The 20,207-nt window shown below is 42.2% G+C and overlaps 1 protein-coding gene across 2 annotated transcripts in view; it reads right to left on the bottom strand.

Annotated features, from left to right (window-relative positions):
* Positions 1 to 20,207, bottom strand: part of KDR (kinase insert domain receptor) — a 44,662-nt gene that overhangs the window by 5,285 nt on the left and 19,170 nt on the right. For both annotated transcript variants that reach the window (XM_036853116.1, XM_036853117.1), the window contains exons 14-27: positions 18,671 to 18,817; positions 17,810 to 17,941; positions 15,418 to 15,524; positions 14,854 to 14,989; positions 14,392 to 14,496; positions 12,937 to 13,050; positions 12,272 to 12,360; positions 11,522 to 11,675; positions 9,492 to 9,589; positions 7,092 to 7,214; positions 6,828 to 6,939; positions 6,104 to 6,203; positions 5,588 to 5,693; positions 4,279 to 4,430 (exon numbers count right to left, since the gene is read on the bottom strand). In XM_036853116.1, the coding sequence (XP_036709011.1) occupies positions 4,279 to 4,430; positions 5,588 to 5,693; positions 6,104 to 6,203; positions 6,828 to 6,939; positions 7,092 to 7,214; positions 9,492 to 9,589; positions 11,522 to 11,675; positions 12,272 to 12,360; positions 12,937 to 13,050; positions 14,392 to 14,496; positions 14,854 to 14,989; positions 15,418 to 15,524; positions 17,810 to 17,941; positions 18,671 to 18,817 (1,675 nt within the window). The remainder of the gene's footprint in view (positions 1 to 4,278; positions 4,431 to 5,587; positions 5,694 to 6,103; positions 6,204 to 6,827; positions 6,940 to 7,091; positions 7,215 to 9,491; positions 9,590 to 11,521; positions 11,676 to 12,271; positions 12,361 to 12,936; positions 13,051 to 14,391; positions 14,497 to 14,853; positions 14,990 to 15,417; positions 15,525 to 17,809; positions 17,942 to 18,670; positions 18,818 to 20,207) is intronic.

Below are 20,207 nucleotides of genomic sequence, written 5' to 3'. Positions count from 1 at the left end.
TCTGTGATCAAGTGAAGAGAGGACTCATTTGGGCAAAGAAGGATAATGGAAACTAAGTCTCCCTCCCCTGCCCCAGGAGGCTGGTTCCTCCTCTTACAGAGAAGAGAGAATGGGGTTCACCAATGACATCCTCACTCAGGAAACTCCACAGGAAAGAGGACATGATGTAAAGGAGAGAGAAAAGCCTACTTCTCCTAAGTCCAGTCCCTAAAAGTGGTGGTTACCAAAAATTATTGGTACCATAGTCATTCATTCATTCATTCATTCACTCATTCAGGAATCCTTTATTGAGACTCTCCCACATGCCAGGCACTGTGCTAAATGCTCCTCAACCACTGTCTCATGGCATCTCCACAAATGGTACCTCTCTAGGTGGATATCATTATCCCAACTTCAGATGAGGAACTAGGACATAGAAAGGTTAAGGAACTTGTCCAAAATCACATAACTGGAATATCTGGATTATTATCTTGAGGGCAATGAGCAGTCACTGAAGGAGTTTAAGCAGGAGATTGACAAAGTCAGATACGCCCTTTAGAAAGATGACTCTGGGCTGAGGATGGTAAGACCAGAGGCCATGAGGCCAATCGGGAGGCTGTTGCAATTATCTAGGAGAAAGAAGAGCAGCCTGACTAAAGAAAGGTGATGCCCACAAGGTCTGGAGAAGTGGACAGATTCCAGAGGTATTTGGGCTGTAATGCAGCTGCCTTAGAAAGGCCAGCTCCTTGATTTCTGAGCCCAATAATAATAAACATTGCTCGGCCCTTCACAGCTGACAAGGCATTTTCATGGACATCATTGCAACTGCTCTTCACAAAACTACAAAATAGGTTTTCATTATTTCCTATATGGAAATGAGGAAGCTAAGGCTTAGGGAGGAAAGAGCTAGAACTGGGGTTCAAACTTAGGTTTCTAGAGCCCATGCAGGGTTGCTTTTGTTTGTTTTTACCTTATTCCACATTGACGCCCTTGGAAAAGCATTAGGAAGGAGAAGGAAGAAGAGAGCAGTGAAGTAAAGATTGCCCAAGTCTTTACTGAGCACCTAGTATGCGCACAGCCCTGCTCTCTCCCATGTGTGCACTGACCATGCGGTGGGGCGGGGGGGGGGGAGGGGGGATAGGGAGGGTGGGAGGGAGATGCAAGAGGGAGGGGATATGGGGATATATGTACACGTATAGCTGATTCACTTTGTTATACAGCAGAAACGAACACACCACTGTAAAGCTATTATACTCCAATAAAGATGTTAAAAAAAAAAAAGATAGACAAAAGGTGCAGAAAGGACAGTTTCATTTCAAGCAGTCTAATATCAGAGCCAAATTCAGGAATATCTAGCCAGCAGGCTGTCCCAGGCATCAATCTACAAGGAGCATTTAAATCATCGCTAGCAATTAACGAAAATGAAAAAAAAAAAAAGGTATGTGCCAGAACCTTTCTCTGGGAGAGAATTGAAAAGAAATCTTTGATAAGATGCTTGGAGTTGGAGGTGAAATTCCCAGGGGAATTGGTGGAGCAACTGCAGATGGTCCCCAAACTGCCCTCCAAGAATGATGAGTCCAATTAAGATGTGTTCTCTTGCAGGAAGCATGCAAACTTGGGGCCAGAGCTGATCCACAGGGGAAATTAGAGACAAACCTAAGTCTAGACACTAGTGGTCCTTCCTCCTCACCCTTCCCCCACATATCTCTCAGCCTCTTCTCTAAATAAATGCTGAACAAATATTTTAAAAATAAAGGGGCAAAAAATCAGGAGGTTGGCTCCCACAGGGATGTCTCTGTCCAGCTCTATTTATAATGCAATGAAATTGAAAATTATGAGGAAGCAAGTGAGAAAGACTCCTTGGCTCTTGGAAGATAAGAGCACAAGTCCCTTGAGAGGCACCCCAGACTCACTTCCTCTTCCCCAGGGAAGCAGAACACAAGAGAGCATCCAAGTGAAATGTGCTGTGTGCAGATGCCTCGATTCTGCCTTTTCTTTAACCTGGACGATTAAAATGTGATCGTGGTGCCTTATTTTTAGTAAAGGCAAAAAGGTGGAGGGGGTCGAGTGGGGATGCAGACAAACGATTCCAATTTCCATTTTAGTTTTCAAATTACAGCTGGATAAAAGAGAAACTGGACTGGAAAGACCAATTCAAAAATCACAGACAGAAAATAGGAGCCAGGCCTGTGTTGGGAGTGTGGTGTCGCATTTGTCCACGCCTCTGGGGATACATGTTGGCAGCCCTGTTTCAGATCCAGCATCGCATTTGGCACTTCCATTACACATACGTGACTTCATCGACTCTCAGCACCACACGCAAAGCGCCTGAGTAAGCCAACAGGCTGCCGGCTTAGGTCCTCACCCCACCTGGTCACAGAAAAACCCAAGGAACACAGCTCACGATCAAATGGCTTTCTGATAACGCAGAAGGCAACAGTGTTTCAGGAATAATTACCACACCAGAAGGCCAGCTGAACTTGAACAAGGACTTTTTAAACGTTGGGGTGGAACTATAGGTTTTCATTTCATTCCTCTTTCTCTTTGAGGCCCCCTCCTTGGTATGGGAGAAAACAGCCCTGAGTTAGATATCAGAGGAACTGGATTCATCCCAGGGATGTGATTTTAAGCAGCTCACTTAATTGCTATCATTTATTGAGTGTTCTCTAGGTGCCAGGCACTTAGAAACTCATTATACCATGTAATTCTCAAAGTCATCATTTTTGTACAACACCAGCAGTGTCCTTGCCTGGGTCACGGTGAAAATTTGCCCCAGGTCACAGCTGCGAAGAGCAGACTTGAGAATCCAACCCAGTTCCATCTGACTCTAAAATCTGGATCTTTAACCACTATATTGTATTCTCCCCAGGTAACTGCTCTGACACTCACGTTCAACATCTACATCAAAAGGTAATAGTATCTACCTTGCCTAACTTTGGCAAAATCTGGTAAGAAAAAGTTCTTTGAAAAATGCTGAAAGTTCTTTTAGAATTTATGATTCCCAGGTGCTGGTCCAGGACCACACTTTGAGAACCACTAGATTTTTTTTTTAATTTATTTTATTTATTTTTGGCTGTGTTGGTTCTTAGTTTCTGTGCAAGGGCTTTCTCTAGTTGCGGCGAGCGGGGGCCACTCTTCATCGCGGTGCGCGGGCCACTCACTATCGCGACCTCTCTTGTTGCGGGGCACAGGCTCCAGACGCGCAGGCTCAGTAGTTGTGGCTCACGGGCCTAGTTGCTCTGCGGCATGTGGGATCTTCCCAGACCAGGGCTCGAACCCGTGTCCCCTGCATTGGCAGGCAGATTCTCAACCACTGCACCACCAGGGAAGCCCTAAAAATGCTGTAAGTTCTTGACACAAATGGAATGGACAGCTTACGAGTTGGCTTCTTCCCACCATGAGCTTTCTTCTCTCCCACGGCAGCGTTCCTGCTGCCCTCCCTGTGCAAGTCCACAGGGCAAACTGTCCTGCGTGACTCCCCATCTGCCCTCTGGCAACCCGGCCAAAGGCTAGCACTCCATGGTCCCCCCCTGCAGCCACAGCACACTCAAGGGGGCAGGCTGGGCTCATGCTGCCAGGGGTCTGGTTACAGGAGGAAAATACCCAAAACAAAGCAAAGTGAAGTAGTTCCAGGCTTAGTAAAAGGCAATTTTAATATGATATTGTAGAAACCATACCAACTCTTTCCTTATGCACAGGTGCTGGGAGAGAATAAAAAGAAAGCTGCCTTTAGGACCCCCCTACAAATCAGGAAAATACGGCAGTGCATGTGTTTTAAATAAGCCCAGAAGTCCCATTATGCAAATAAAATGCTGAAAATCAGACTTGGGATGGGCTTCTGAAGTTGTGCTGCCCAGTCTAACTCAGGACGCATCCCCATGGCACACTGTATCCCAGCCAGAGAGGCAAAGGTCTGTTTTCATAAATGCATAGAACTCTTCCTTCCTGAATCTTTCCTAAGCCATTTAATTCACATTAATAAAAGAGTACATGGGGATAATTTAAATACAGATGTCTTTGTAAAATTGGTCTCTTTTTCTGGAGATTAACAAACTGTGGCATTCCAGCTATTTGCAGCTGCAGGGCTTAGAATTCTGAAAGGAAGAGCTTAGGCAGCAATGTGGACCACAGATGGAAAGAGACTCACCTACCCAGGCCCTCTTCAAGGAGGACCTCTCAGGGCGAAGGGTGAATGTGCAAGTGAAATGCAGCAACTTTACACGATGTCCTTCCTCCATCCCCTTCCCCAAGATGACCTTGAAGCTCCCTCCCCCAGGGGATGTTGACCTTAGACCGTACCTGATTCCTGCTGTGTTGTCATAATGGAATTTGGGGTCACACACTTCCTCTTCCTCCGTACAGGAAACAGGTGAGGTAGGCAGAGAGAGTCCCGAATCCTCTTCCATGCTCAAAGTCTCTGATATGGGAAGAACAATGTAGTCTTTGCCATCCTGAAACAATAAACACACAGTGCTATTGTTATGGCTTCAGTCCTTCAAGAGCCTTTCCATGAAAAACAAAGGCCATTGGGGCTTCTTGTTTATGGGGAATGTGGCTTTCATATCTGAATGTAAAACTTTAAGACAACTTTAAAAATGGCTTGTCAAAAACAAAAGGGCACTCAAAAGCGATGTGTAGATGAAAGTCTATTAAAGGATCTAACAAAAAACAAGATGAGTAAGGGGACCACAGAGCACTATGGCTATAATGAAGACAAAACGGGTTGTGGTTACAGATGGAACAGAACAGGCAGAGCTCCACAGAGCTGAGAAATCGTTTCTTCACATAGTCCTATCTACGCGAGCTGGGTCCTTTAAAGGGCATGTCATCCAATTTTAGCGTCTACGTTTCAAGGCAATGGGAAAACTGATGACAGTCTAAAGAAAGGCAGTAAATGTTCAGGACAATGGGTCTACTGAGAAAAGGTTGCAGAACTTAACACTATTTCATCAAGAGAAAGAAATAAAGGGCAATTTGATACCTCTAAATGTTTGGAAGGTTTATCGATAAAAATAGAGTTGACCCATTGTTCCCCACCTGTTCAAAAGAAAAGCAGGAGGAAATTGGCTTCCATTCACTGTAGTAAGAGGTGTTGACTGGAGATTAAGTAACTTTCTAATAGTAAAGGCTACCAGTCTAAAATCCTCCAATGGAAGTTATGAGGGCCTGGGATTTTACAGAGGGAAAAAAAAAACATCAATTTTGCAGGGTTCAGATGTGTTTTTGCTTGAAGAATGGATTTAAAATTCCTTGAAATTCTGTCCACTGTTGATATTCACTTGATCAACTAGGTTTTGTTTTCTTTGTGTTTTGGTTTTGTTTGTTGTTTGTTTGCTTTTTTACTTTATAAGAGCCTCTGAAGACACCACAATATACATCAGTAAAAAATAAAAGTGATCAGCTCCCAGGTTATGAATTAGGATCTCATCTGTCAAAAAGGTAATTAGGACTTTTAGAAAAGCATTACTGCTCAGATCTGGAAGAATATGGCTCCTTGGATTCAGTGGCTGAGAGGACAGTATTGTGGCCATGAGAAGGTCTAGGCAGCAGACGAGCCCTGGACACCTATGTACTCTCTGTAGAAGTTTCTTGGATGGAGGTCACAAACCTGCTGAGCATTAGCTTGTAACAGATTTCCCAAATGTTCCACCAGCTCTGAAAACGTGGGTCTCTGATTGGGCTCCCCATGCCAGCAGTCAAGCATGGTCTGGTACCTAGAGAAGCAAAACACTGATGTCATTAACCGCCTCTTTCCTCCTAATCTGATGCTGAAAATAAGCACTTGAATGAGTAAATATTTATAAAGAGTCCACCATGAGCCAAGATGCTAAAGAGGGATACGAAACTACGTAAAACACAGAACCCTACACTTGGAGCATCAAGTGTGTATAGAAAAGGAAACATCATAAATCAACATCTAGTAAAAACTGACTGGTTGGTATAGGTAAAGTGCTGTCATTTCAAGAAGGATGACTCTGTGCTTGAGATTATCAAGGAAGACTTCAAGGGAGAAGTAAGACACAAACTGGGCCACGAAGGAGGTACATATAATGGAAAGTCTTCTAGGCTGGGAGAATTTTTGTGAGCAAAGAAGGAGGATAGAAAAATACTTGTAAAGTCTTACATTTCGGGTGTGGTATAATCAGGAGCTCTCATTCTAGTTCCTTCTTTCAATCTCCTACAAAATTCCTCATCAATCTTTACTCCAGGATATGGAGAAGCACCTAGAATAAAACAGGAATGGGGCATTATTTTTTTTTTAACATCTTTATTGGAGTATAATTGCTTTACAATGGTGCGTTAGTTTCTGCTTTATAACAAAGTGAATCAGCTATACATATTCATATATCCCCATATCTCCTCCCTCTTGCGTCTCCCTCCCACCCTCCCTCCCTCCCTATCCACCCCTCTAGGTGGTCACAAAGCACAGAGCTGATCTCCCTGTGCTATGCGGCTGCTTCCCACTAGCTATCTATTTTACATTTGGTAGTATATATAAGTCCATGCCACTCTCTCACTTCGTCCCAGTTTACCCTTCCCCCTCCCCGTGTCCTCAAGTCCACTCTACGTCGTCGGCATCTTTATTCCTGTCCTGAGGAATGGTGCCTTATTGATTTGATTTTCTCTTGCAGAAAGCCCTGAGCCTGATTCTTCAATACGTTTTCACACATATATATCTTTTGTTCCTTTCTTTCTTTCTTTCTTTTTTTAGGTTTTACAACCCAAAGCTTCCAAGTAAGTTTCATCCGATAAAGGTGGAATACAGGAGAGGGAAAGGCGTACTGGGGTCACTGAATTTTATCATTTTATTTGGAGTATGGATGGAGGGACAAAGAGAAGGAACTTACCTAAGGAAAATATTTCCCAGAGCAGGACACCAAAAGACCACACGTCACTCTGAATTGTGTACACTCGGTCAAAAATTGTTTCTGGGGCCATCCATTTCAAAGGGAGGCGAGCCTACGGGGGTAGAAGACAAGGAATGAGAACCCAACTTATCACATATCTGAAGGAAAAGCTTCCATTGTCCCTGGACACAGGTCCTGAGGCTTGCTGAGAGGAGTTTGAATTCTGCAACTTAACAGATCACTGGGTGCATCTCTGAAACTTACATCTCCTTTTCTGACATAATCTGGGTCTTTATAAATATCCCGAGCCAAGCCAAAGTCACAGATTTTAACCACATTCTTCTCCGACAAGAGGATGTTTCTCGCTGCCAGGTCCCTGTGGATACACTGCAAAAAGAATCGTGTGCATTAGGACTCAACATAACTGATCTCTTCTACATCTGTTGTGACCTCATGGTTTACAAAAAAGAAAAAAAAAAAAAAAACCCCACATTAGAAAACCAACTGATTAACAAGCACTGGGTTAAACATCTTTTATCAACTCTTCCGGAAAAAAAGTCTGTAAGTTTCATTGAGACACACATCTGCTTATGCCATAAACAGCCCCAGACTCTGGAATTAAATAAGTTATAGCATGCTGATGGAGTCATAAATAGACTTCTCTTGGACACAATTAAGAATGTGTTTCTGGTCACATCCACACGTCCCTTTTGCCTGGCACCATATACGGTTAAAAGGTGTTATTCTAAGGAGGCCCTAGAATGGGGTTTATTTTGAATGAATGCACGGAAATCAGAAACAAGGGGCTCTCCTCGGTTTGGTGCCCTTTGTTGGTTTCTCTATTCCATACGTAACCGAAGCTGGACAAGCTCTGAGAAACAATTCCCAGTGGGGCTCACCCTGTTTTCAAAGCGCTGGCTTATCGTGGAGGTCTATGAAAGCACTCTCAGCCTCTCACTAGTCAAGGGGATTCTCTGGTACACGAAAAAGGAAAAGCGAATTCTCCTTGGCTTTCCTTCTATTCTTTTCTGTTCCTCAGTTTCTCTCTTCTCTGTATCCCCCTACCTTCATGTAACTTCCTACCCTAAGCAGCTTTATCTCCACCTGATAGATTTATAAGAGAACAAGAGTCTCGGGGAACGCTGAGAAATGAATGAAAGGCTTAGATGAGAATTCTTATGTCAGTGGAGGAGTGATGTGTGAGCCAGGCATTACGGACCCCCTTACACCTCACATCTGTAGAGCACTTTCCTCTGAACGAGGCACAAGGATGTATTGTACGACACAGGGAATATAGCCAATATTTTGTAATAACTGCAAATGGAGTGTAACCTTTAAAAATTCTATTAAAAAGAAATTTTTTTTTTAAAAAGCACATTGTCTGGCGTGATCGATCAAGACAGGAGACTCCAAAAAACACAGTCCTTCCTACTTTGCCCCGAACCGAAGAGCTTCCTTTTTTAAGCAACCAGGTGGTATTCAAGAAATTCAGCTGGTAGATGCAAGGGAAGTAAAAGGATCCCCCTCCACCCCTCATTCCCTTCCCCATCAAAGGAACCCTGACTAAATGGCAGGCTCTGGCCTTTAAAAAATAATAAAATAAAATCAGAATCTTCAAGAAGGGCAAAGGGCCTTTCTCTTTGGAAAAATCCTCTAAGATCCCACTTCTCTCCCCTCCCCTTGGAAGACAGAAGACAAGAGGTCCTGGGCAGAAACCTCGGAGATCCTGAGGCTCTGAAAGCGGTGACAAGCTTTAAACTCCAGAAAAAGACATGGGTGAGGGATTTCACTCTAATTTAGGAAAAAAACACAAAGTAAAAACTTTACGTCTTTCTCCCCCAGGTAGGCTGCAGCAACTGCATTCTGTCAACTGATAATTTTTCCTGATAATCTGAATTTTTCTTGTTTAATGTAAAACCATCCATTTTACCGAGGGGTGCCTCCACAGTGTTTACAACCTTTGGAATGCTTGTAACTTGTCACGTACCCACCTCAGCCTTTGTTTGGCCTACTTTTCTAATTTTAGCTCTTTCAATCGCTCTCATCTAAAGCCTGTCCTTCCTGGTTTCTAATTATGCTACTACCAAATACTTTTTGATGGATGGTGATGAATGTCAAAGAAATGAAAAACAGACTTGTGCCAAGATATTTGCAAGGCTCAGCCCCTCACCTCTTCTAGGCCATTACTCAAATGCACATTCCCCTAAAGCCTTGCGTGTCCCCTTGGTTTAAAATCAATGTACACAAACAGAGAGGTATATGCCCACAGGAAAATAACGCTCCTGTATACTCTATAACTCTTTCCTGCTGATTTTTCTCCACAGTACTTACTCCCATCTAGCCTACCAGGCATTTCACTTGTTTATATTGTTTGTTCCACCCACTAGAACATAATCTCCATGAAGGTGGAGAGTTTTGCCTATTTGCTCACACAGTGTCCTTAGCGCTCAGAAGACTGCCTGCACTTAGTAGGTATTTATCACATGAATTAATTTCACGAATTCCTAATACCACTTTAATGAGCAGAAATGGGGCCTCCTCAGTAGAGCTCTCTTAACAGTGCTCCAGCAGTGGTGAATGAATTACAGTCCCAAACAAACACCAATGGCTGGCACTGAACACCTCATTTGCAAATCTGTGATGTGAAGAGATACTTTGTCTCACCTTCCGTGATGCCAAAAACTCCATGCCCTTAGCCACTTGGAAGCTGTAACAGATGAGATGCTCCAAGGTCAGGAAGTTCTTGTACACATCTTCAGAAACTGTCAGAAGACGCAGGAGGACAGAGATTGGTATTTCGGCCAGAAACTGTTTGTAAGTTTGATAGAGCAATCTTCATTTTAAAAATTGGGAGTTAAATTTCAGGAAATAGAAGCAGACAGAAAGTGCTTCTATCTTCTGTAAGTATGCTGAATCCTGGTATATTATTAGCCTTCATCATACCCCTTAGCAAAAATATTGGTTTTTCCATTTTAGCCAAATTGGACGAACAAATCCAGGAGGCAAAATGGAGGAAAAACTGGCATAGATAACAGGGGGGGTAAAAGCAGGCTTTTACAAATTTGCTGTTTTAAAGTGTTGTGTGTTTTTCATATACCCAGAGGGATAAACAATAGTTTTCATATCAAGGACTCTAAAAATAAAACAACAATATCCAGGGTCATTGAATCTTTTCTCTCCAGGCTTTGTCCTGGGACAAAGGCCAAAGGTCAAACCATAATCTACAATGGCTAACTAAAAATACCGGAAATATATTTACTTCTCTCACTTTTAAACTGAGAAAGGGCTGTAAACACATTAAATCTGGCCTGTGAGGATGCTTTTTTCCTTCAAGGATACGAATGAGAGACGGCAGGAACATGGAGAGAAAGATGAATTTACGTAAATTTGTGGTATTCACTTCCGGGCAACGAGTACAAAGAAACACTAAGACATTAATGGGCGTTTCAACATGATCGCTTAACTTTGGTCAGATAAGATAAGACATGGCTTCTTTCCTGAAGACAAATACCAGAGCAAATGAAAACTCAGTTGTAATAATAACCTTGTAAGTATTAAAAAGACTACGAAACTTTTTCTCAGCGACTTTCTACGTTCAGGGCTGGAGGGCTCTCCATGAATAATTAGTGAAACTCTTTCATTTTCCAGATGAAGAAATGGAGGCAAAATTCTGGGCCAATGCCCCCTCTACTCCGACTGACTCTCTCAAGCCCTTGGGTTTCCGGCTCTCTGGCCACCATTCTGTGAGAGAGAGGACGGGGCAGAAGTGGCTCCACTCAGCGTGCACCCAGTTATGTGAGGTCCAGACAACCTCCCCACGCTTTTCTAGACCAAGTTCTAGCCTCACACCGCCTGCTTGGCTTCTATGGGAAAGAAGTCAGTTTTAAGTTCTCTCTATGGCCTCATGTCAAAGGGAACAGAAGCAGGTTTCTTCCACTATTTCATGATTGAATCCTTCTAAGCTCATGCCTCAAGAAGACCCAAATGTCAGGAAGCCCCATCTCCACCTCCACGGAGCTGTCTGCTCCTTCTGCGGGAAGCAGATATACAGCGTATCCTGAAGCTGGAAGAGGTCCTGAAAGTTAGGCTGGGAACACAGCTCCACTCATAAAGAGCACTAAAATATCACTGGAAGCATAAGTGGAAAAAGAAAAGTACATTGACCAAGACTCTTCTGACGAAATATGGAAGACTTGATAAGCCACTTGGGGTAGAAACAACAGATGCCTACACTGCCTTGGAGAAGGTTGGGTACGATGAACTGAAGGACTTCTGTTGTGCTGGTGAAGCAGACAAGCTGGGACTGAACCGCTGTGGACAATGGGGAGGCTGATCAAACACCAGAGAGCCTCCTTTGCCCATCCAGAAGATGGCGCTGAGCCTCTCCTGCTGACAAATGTTGAACCAAGACTTGAAGAGCATTGGTTCGACTGGTGCCAACTGCTAAGCCCTCCTGGGGGACCGAGATTTCTCAGGCGAGCCATGCTCTGCCTCACCACGTAGCCTGCTGCTTATTTAGACCTTCCGCCCCTCACTTTTGGGGAGACTGAATGAAAGCCTCCTAGAAATTTAGGTCTCTTTCAAATATTAGGTAATACTGGACTTTTCCAGGACAAAGTCCGTTGTAACACCCTGTCACCTTGTCTGTTCCTACAAGAGCATGCATTCGGTGCAGAGGAAGCAATGGCAGGTACCTTCCTCTTCCTCCACATCACTGAGGGATTTCTCCTCCACAAATCCGGAGCTGGCTGAGCTCTGGCTACTTGTGATGCTGTCCAAGCGGCGTTTAGGATCCACGGTGATCTCCCCAACGTATTCTTTCCCTTGTCGGAACCGCGCCCCTTTAGTCTATAAGGAAACCGATGAACAAACTCCTTGAACACCAGAAAATCTCTCCAATGTAGTTAAACTATAGAAACAATTGTAACTATTCAAAGAAGATGAGAGACATCAATTTCAGGATCATGGAATCTCTGGGCTGAAATTTTGGGCAAGTGTTCTACATAATAGATTTTCTTCCATAAAGCCTGTCTCTTTTCTAGCTTAGAGATAAGGGCCTTGTTACAAGTTTCACTCAGACACACTTCCAACATTAGGGCGCTTTTGACACTGGGATTGACACTCCATAGGGCCACATATGGCCAGGGCAGAGACGGAATAATCCAGAGCTGTCCTTCCACCTGTCATTCCCTACCCTTACTCACACCCACCTTTCCGTCCTTGGCATCATCTATAATGGGTCAGTAGATTAGAGTCACAAAAATAAAACATGAGAGGTATGTGTCCTCCAGAAGGTAAAAGAGGAAGTTACAACAGCCAAGAGGTAACATGAAAAGATTCCTCACAATTTCTTTGCAGAATTTTACCAAAAAGCTTAACCTGTACCGCTTTGAGTTTTTCTCCATTTTACAACGTGACCACAGTTGAGTTAGGAAATGACATACCTTGTAGGGGACAAATTCATTTCTCTTGCTCCTTAAGTAAGTGGACAGGTTTCCAAACTTGCAGAATTCCACAATCACCATGAGTGGCCCTGCAGACAGCACAGCATACCAAGAAGAGAAAACGTATTTGTATTTTCTCTCGTTTCTCACCAAGTGTTTAATATATCAATGAGCTAGAAAATATCACAGAGGAGGCTACACCCTTTCACTGGAAACAGGATCATAGAAATCGGCTGGCTGCAATTCCCTTATGTCGTAACTTTTCTTTTTCCAAAAGGCAATTCCACAGAAGACGAACCAAAATCTCAGAAGAAAATCCACCCACTTGCTTTTCAACACAATCACCTGAGATGACTCCATTTTAGGGGGGGACTACTCTTAAAGTCCTTTGTTTTCAAATTTGGAGGGAAGTTTACTCTTCTCCTCTGAACACCTATTACATAAGTAGCAAACTGTGTTATAATGATGTAGGATTTTTTAACTCACGTTCTAGAATAATTTACAGTGCCCATCAAACCTCCATGAAATATATTTATATATAGGAATCTGCCAAAGTTTCCTAAGTTAAGGAAACCAAGGCCATGGGAGTTGGGTGGTTTCCCTCAAATACCAGCAGAAAAGTATATGCCAAAATCCCACAGCCAGAGCCATCTGTAGACACTCACCCCCTGGCTTGGTACAGGCACCAAGAAGATTGACCACGTTGAGATGGTGGCCAATATGAATGAGGATCTTGAGTTCAGACATGAGGGCTCGGTGTTCGCTGTGTGTTGCTCCTTCTACAAATACAAACAAAGAGGGAAATCATACATGAGGCATTACCTTAGGAGGATTAATGCCGCACTGTGTGCATCTGTGCAACTTTCCCTCCAGGGATAATACAACTGTAACCCAACTGACAGGCTAGCTGCATTAAAAGACAAACGTAAGTTATACTTTATAATTCTAAATCGAATTCTTTAAGCGCACCCAGAATGTTTGATATTTGAAGGAAGCCATTGTGAGGTCTTTTGCAAAGTGGAGAATACATCTGCAAATGAACTCATGCCCAGATTTTCTCCTTTTACGAAACTGGGTTTTCACATATCAGGTTTACTATGCTTCTTAGGGCCTGATTATTTCAGTGCTTCCTCGTAAGGAAGCAACACCATGTATTGCTCATGCGTTAGGGGCTATGCTGGAGTTCCCACCAATCTGTGCCGAGCAGGAAACTTAAAAGGGCCAGCTGGCAAAGCCAGTTGGCACATGAGGCCGATGAGGCTAAGACTGGGAGTTTGATCCTGTACAGACTGGTACACTTCCCTCTAATGCACAGACATGGTCCACACCTCAGGCCCTGATGAGCCACCTCAAAACTACATACTCCTCGGCCACAAGGGAGAAAAGGCAAAAGGACAGAGATGCCTTCAAAATGCACAAGACCCATTGGCGAAGGGTCAGTAGCACTGTCTCCATCAATGAAAGCACATCACAATTCTAGCAAAGAGCTTTATACGCATTACTCCCCCAAAATTAAAATGGCAAGACCAGAATTCCATTACGATTAGGCTTAACAATTGTTTATGAAATTTTAATTTTAAAAATGTCCCCCTTAATCCTTTTTTTCCCAGCACAACCATTCTTATTTTGCATATTGTCTTTTATATGTGAAAATCTTTTACATATTCCAATTCTAGGGAACATGCTGTTTTTTGCATGCTGCTATTTTTACTTATTACATCAAATTTCTTTTTCCGTTTCTTGATGGTCTGTAATTATCTTACTAATGCACTATAGTACACTAAGAAAACAGTTTTGATGTAACCAAGGTATTTTTTTCCTATAGCCGGGCTACTAAATATAGCTGTACAAGCTGTGATCTGTGCAAGGGCTCCCAGGCAAGGTGGGACGGTAGGGGAGCTCAGATCCATCCCAACTTTGCCTGCCAGGCTGTGGACCCTGGCATGAGTCTATAAGAGAGGAATTTTTGTCTAGTTTGTACAAAGGCATCGTATAGTCTGGCTGCATGTTTGGCTAGTGGGCCCACCTAGCCACAGAGCCACGGATACAAGCCTTTCATCATGTTTAAAGATGGGATGAAACAGATAGAGGGATACATCACCATAGAATTTTGCTTTTACCTTTCAACATTTTGACAGCCACTGTCTTGCAGGTTGCTGTCTTGTCAATTCCAAAGGCATCTGCTTCAATCACTTGCCCAAAGGCACCACGGCCAAGAGGCTTACCTAGAGTCAACAACAAAACAGACTTGGACTATTTCACCACCGAAGCGATAGGCAAAGATTCTGACTTGACAGGGTGACCATACATCCCAGTTTATCATGGACAGTACAGTTGACCCCCTTGTCCTGGCTTAATGATTTAATACCTCCCTCTTCCCCCTCTAAATGTCCTGCTTTGGGTGATTATACAGGGACCCTACTTCTAAGTGACTAAATGGACGATTACTTAAATTCAAGAGATGGAATGCATTTTCTGAACCAGGATCCAACGTTTAAATAGACTAGATTTGTCATCAGCCTAAAAGAGGAAGAGATGGCCTGGTAAACCCAATATCAAATTAATATCACTTGGAAACACACCTAGTTTCAGCCGGTCTCTGGGGAATTCCCATTTGCTGGCATCATAAGGCAGGCGCTCACAATGCTCATCCAGGGGGAGTTCGTCCGGATCCATGACGATGGATAAGTAGCCCGTCTTCAGTTCCCCTCCACTGGCCTGGAAAGCATTGCTCCTTCAAGTCACACACACCCTGTTATCTGGCTGTTGTTCCGTGTGCTTGTTATTGTTGTTTATAGAAGCCCCATTCTTGGTGTCTCATTTTCTAAACGGCTCACAGTGTGTGAGAGTCGTCCTATTATAATTCTGCTCCCAGTGTCCCCTCGACCCCCAAATGAGCTCAGAATTTAATTCTTAAATCTTAATTACACTAGACAGTCCAAGCCCATTTCTCCTCTTGTTGCTTCTATCAATTAAAGCCCAGTGGTCCAGCCAAAAGCAAGTGGGTAAGAAGGTTATTGTATAGAAATAAAATTGTGCCTACTGAGCCAATAACAATGGGAAGAATCAACTCAAAGAACCCCAGTCAGCTTTCATTAATCATGAAAACCAACGTGCATGGGACGGAAGGGAAATTATTTTGTTACCCGCTTAACGGTCCGTAGAACGATGACAAGAAGTAACCAGAAGAACATGGCAATCACTGCGGTGCCTACTAGAATAATGACTTCCAAGTTTGTCTTTTCCTGGGCACCTGGAAAGACACAAAGGAGTGAGCACCAACAACTGGAAACTCATACCTTTTGATACAAAATAACAAAGTTCCACACTAAAGCAAAATCTCAATCTTAACCAACTCAGGAAAATCCTAGACAATAGTAGTCACAAACCTCTAACTTGAATGGAGTTTATAATATTCTTAATGGATAATTTAAAGTTTGCAAAACATTGCTCATGAAAACTTCCAACAGTAAAATTCTAAAGTAATTAACAGAGAACTATTAATGTCCTAAAAGACAAACAGAAAGCATTTGGAAGAAGAGCAGACTTTGATGGAAAAAAAAAACAGATCATGTTCTATAGAGAAGAAAAGTATTCTATTTGGGGAAAATAAATGTTTGGTTTTATGCTGTTGGTCTATATTTTGATCTGTATGGAGTTTGCGGAAGGACTGTCTAAGAAAACAAGTAGGGAAATAAATGTAGTCCTTTGGCCAGAGAGCTATTGGTGACTAGGCACCTACGAGATGCTCGTCACTTTAGATATGTCATGTCGCTCAGTCTTCTCAATAACTCTCAGTTTTCAGATGGAGAAGCAAGCTCAGAGAGGTTAAGCTACTTCATCAAGGGCACACAGCAAGTTGATGGAATGGTCAGGAGTTAAACAAGGTCTGTCCAACACTGGCTAACATTTCACTACCCCATCCTTGTGTGGCAGGAGCCTCAGTGAGGAAAGAGAAAGAGCTGAGGGGACTGCCTCAGGCGTGGCCTGGCAGTATGAGTTTAAACATGGTCAGGAAAGGAAAGAGAAGAGAAAAAGCTGGAGGTCAGCAAGGAAAGCTGCAGATGTTCAGGACCCCAGAGGACAGCTCTGAGTGGGGAAAATTAAGCCCAGAGGAGGCTTTCAACCAACAGTGATTAGCACAGTGGTGATAAGGAAGCAATTATCACTTAGGGTCTCCCATTGGATGAGTACAGTGTGAATCAAACTGGGCCACAAGCTGTGAGAGTGGCTCAGGCAGCCTCAAGAAGACAGAAAGACAAGTAATTAATTAGTTAGCGAAATAAGAGTTATAGTTGAGAGACAAGCACCAAGTATGCTTGGAAGTAGATTTTGTTTCTCTGGTGGTCTTACTGAAGGAGTTCTCTATTTATACATAGAGATTTAAAAGCCTGCTTGTTCATAGTAAAAAGTTCAAAGATTCAACTGTCTATATATTTGGTGCATTAATATTCCCATATGAACATTTGGGAAACTAGCAGGAAGCATTAAATATTTACCTCTTCCTTTCTTAGTATTCTCTTCTGGTGAGAAGTAAATATAATCTCTGTGCCAAGGTTACCTAGTTAGGCCTCTTGGTAACCAGCTGCAGACAGCTAACAGAGCTGAGTCAAAGCATGGGAGAGAACTGGAAGTCTCCCTTAGGATTCTGCCTAAAACATGAAGCACTTTGAAAGCGACAAAACTACCGTGTCACTTGAAATCTTTATTTGCAAGTGCAGTTTACAAAATGGTAATAAGCCTATAGATTTGAAAAGAAGTCAAGGTATTGAGATGTAATACTTGGCAACATAGATTTGACAGACTAAAGGGACTAAAATCTAGTCTTTGAGAGACAAATTAGGATGAGTGCATAGAAATCCATCAGTTCCTCCATCTATCACCACCCCTCTCTTTTCCCCTTGCATACCATTCCTTCACCCACATAATACAGTTTCATTGTCCCCTGATGGGTTATTTTTAAAAAGACATAGGAATACACTTTTGAAGATAAAATATTCTGTCACAAATTCACCTTTCCCATCTGAGAAAATGCCAGATTTCACAGCATTCCTGCATACACATTTAGATAAGAACCCCAAATTTTCCATTTCAGAAAAGCAATGGTCTATTGTTTACAAATGAATCTTAATTATCTTTAGTCCAATAAGAACTATGAACCTTTGTGACTATCTAGATAGCACTGACTTTCATGACTATGCAGTAATTCTACCTAATAAATATCGCGGCATAATTTTCATAACAAGTTAATTAAGCCATTCATATGAAGAAAGAATCAGGGAAAGGAGGACATTCCACCCGCCTGGCTAAGAATTTTTCCACAGTGAGAACTGCGGGGATAGAAATGTGATGAGAGCAGAATTAAAATAACATTAATTATGTTTTCTGGTTAAAATAACATATACTTAGAGTAGAAAACATACAAAGTACAAAGAATATTAAAACCACCCATAACCCGCCTGCCCAAAGTATATGAGTATATATAAGATACAAGCTAATTTTTAAAAACCACCTGATTGTCGATGAATTCCCACTGACCTTCCACTATGAAAAACGCCTCCACTTTTGCACACCCGAGAACACTGCATGCCTGGCAGGTGTACAGGCCTTCATCCTCTTTCCTCACCCTGCGGATAGTTAGGTTCCGGTTCCCATCTTTTAGCACGATGCCTGAGAAAGGGGGAAAACGATGGTTTTGATTTATGATGTGGTCTGGTAGAGTTTTTCAGGACAAAAAAAATTTTAATGTAAATGTTTCCCTTTATCTTGGGCTATTATCTAACTCTAAAAAGAGTCATACAGGGTCAACTGCTGTCTCAGCACCCCTGGCTTCCACGAGAATTCAGCAGGCTCTGAATACTCGGGTTCCGAGTGTATGAGATGAGCCAGACCATGGACAGTAATATTGCTTTCTGTTCTACCTAAGACAAATCAAGAAACCATATGGATTTTATACTGTATGACACTTCTATGTGGAATCTAAAAAATAAAACAAACTAGTGAATATAACAAAAAAGAAACAGACTCACAGATATAGAGAACAAACTAGTGGTGACCAGTGGGGAGAGGGAACAGGGGAGAGAGAGGCAAGACAGGGGTAGGGGATTAAGAGGTACAAACTACTATGTATAAAATAAATAAGCTACAAGCATATATTGTACAGCACAGGGGATACAGTCAATATTTTATAACTATAAATGGAGAATAATCTTTAAAAATCGAGACTCACTATGCTGTCCACCTGCAACTTAAATAATATTGTACATCGATATACCTTAATAAAAATAAATAAATAAATGAGTAAATAAATCATTTTTTTAAGAAAGAAATAATATGGATTTTAGTTAATATCTCTAGGGAAATTTTGCAGCCAAAAAGAGACCGACATGCTCTATTCACCTGAATCTTCCACAAGCGTCTCATTATCTTTGAACCACGTAATCTGTGGAGGGGGATTCCCAGACGCTGTGCAGGAAACTTCGATGGTTTCACCAATACTTGTTGTCTGGTTCTCCAGGTTTCCTGTGATCGTGGGTGCCATGCGCTCTACGCACACGCGCAAAAAAAAAAATCATAGGACCTTTAGTTATAAGTTTTGAAGTGGTTTTCATATCAGTAAACTATTAAACCATTTAGTAAACTGTTAATTTACTAAGCCAAAAATACACAGAGGTCGATAACTGGAGCATTGTTCATGGCGTAAAGTTAAATGAAACAAGTCAGTCAGTTCAGACGGATTACCGCATCTCTTTGAACATTCATATTAGTGATTCAAGCTGGTAATCACATCACAAAATAAAAGTTGTCACCCTTGACTTCCCTCCAAATAAATAAATAAATTCTAGCCAGTGACACACAAGAATTCTGCCATGTTTCTCTTGGAAAGTACATAATTTCAGTGTAATTCAACAAAGAATGCCTTATATTTATTTGGTACTTTTTACAAAACTCATTTGTCCTGTTCCTGTTCTTCACTATCAACCCTATGGTGGGCAGTATGAGCCTTATTTTGCAGATGAAAGGAACAACTTATCCCCGTCCTTATAACTAAGTAAACAGTTGAACTCAGCATTTCCACTAAAACACAGACAAAACAATGATACTCTAAGGAAAGTCAAAGATTTTTAAAAAAATGAAGCCCATAGGTACTCGTTTAAATGTACAGGACAACTTTAGATTTAACCTTTCCTACAAATCATCAAAGTGCTGTGGAAATATCTTGTCCAAACCAACTGAACATCGAAAAGAATCCTGCTGGAAGAATCCACTTCAACATTTAGCAAAATTAGATTACCTCAATGGTGAACTACGCTGGGGCTTAAGCAAATGGACTCTAGTCTATTTCCAAGAATAATTTTTGGAAAACAACTTGGGAGCCCTTAGAGAGCAAACCAGCTCATTGTGAGCATGTATTTCCTGGGCATGGCAAAGCCAGGAACCTCCTTCACATCTCTTTCTGAATTTTTTCATTAGCTTGAAACCAGACCAGTCACCAAGATGAACAGAAAAACCATGATCATATATGGGGTGTGATTTGAAGGGCCTTGGGATGACTTCACTCGAAAACATCTCTTCTTCTGACACCAGAGTCTCAACACTAGCAAAATCTATCCTAGTGCCTGTCTGAAAATACCTCTGAAAATATGTCAAGGCCTTTGAAAATATTATTCCTCTAAAACTTCGGTATAAATTAGTTTATCTGGGCAGTTCCCCCTTCCCGACAGTTAAAAACAAAAACAAAAACAGAACACATGCATCCTAGAAACTAGGAAGGGACACTAGGGAGAGGAGAAAATGGAAGGAGATAGCACAGAGAAACTCCCCAAATTTGACTGATTTTCCCAGAGACAGGGCCGTGTCTGCACGGATTTTGTGCAAGGCACGGGGTTAGAGGAGGTGTAGAGAGTGACTTGGTGTGGGATTTACAGAGTTTTCT

The sequence above is a fragment of the Balaenoptera musculus genome, chromosome 5 (genome assembly GCF_009873245.2).
Source record: "Balaenoptera musculus isolate JJ_BM4_2016_0621 chromosome 5, mBalMus1.pri.v3, whole genome shotgun sequence".
In the NCBI taxonomy this organism is placed as follows: Eukaryota; Metazoa; Chordata; class Mammalia; order Artiodactyla; family Balaenopteridae; genus Balaenoptera; species Balaenoptera musculus.
The sequence above is the reverse complement of the archived record's forward strand: the minus strand, read 5'-3'. Positions and strand labels throughout refer to the sequence as shown.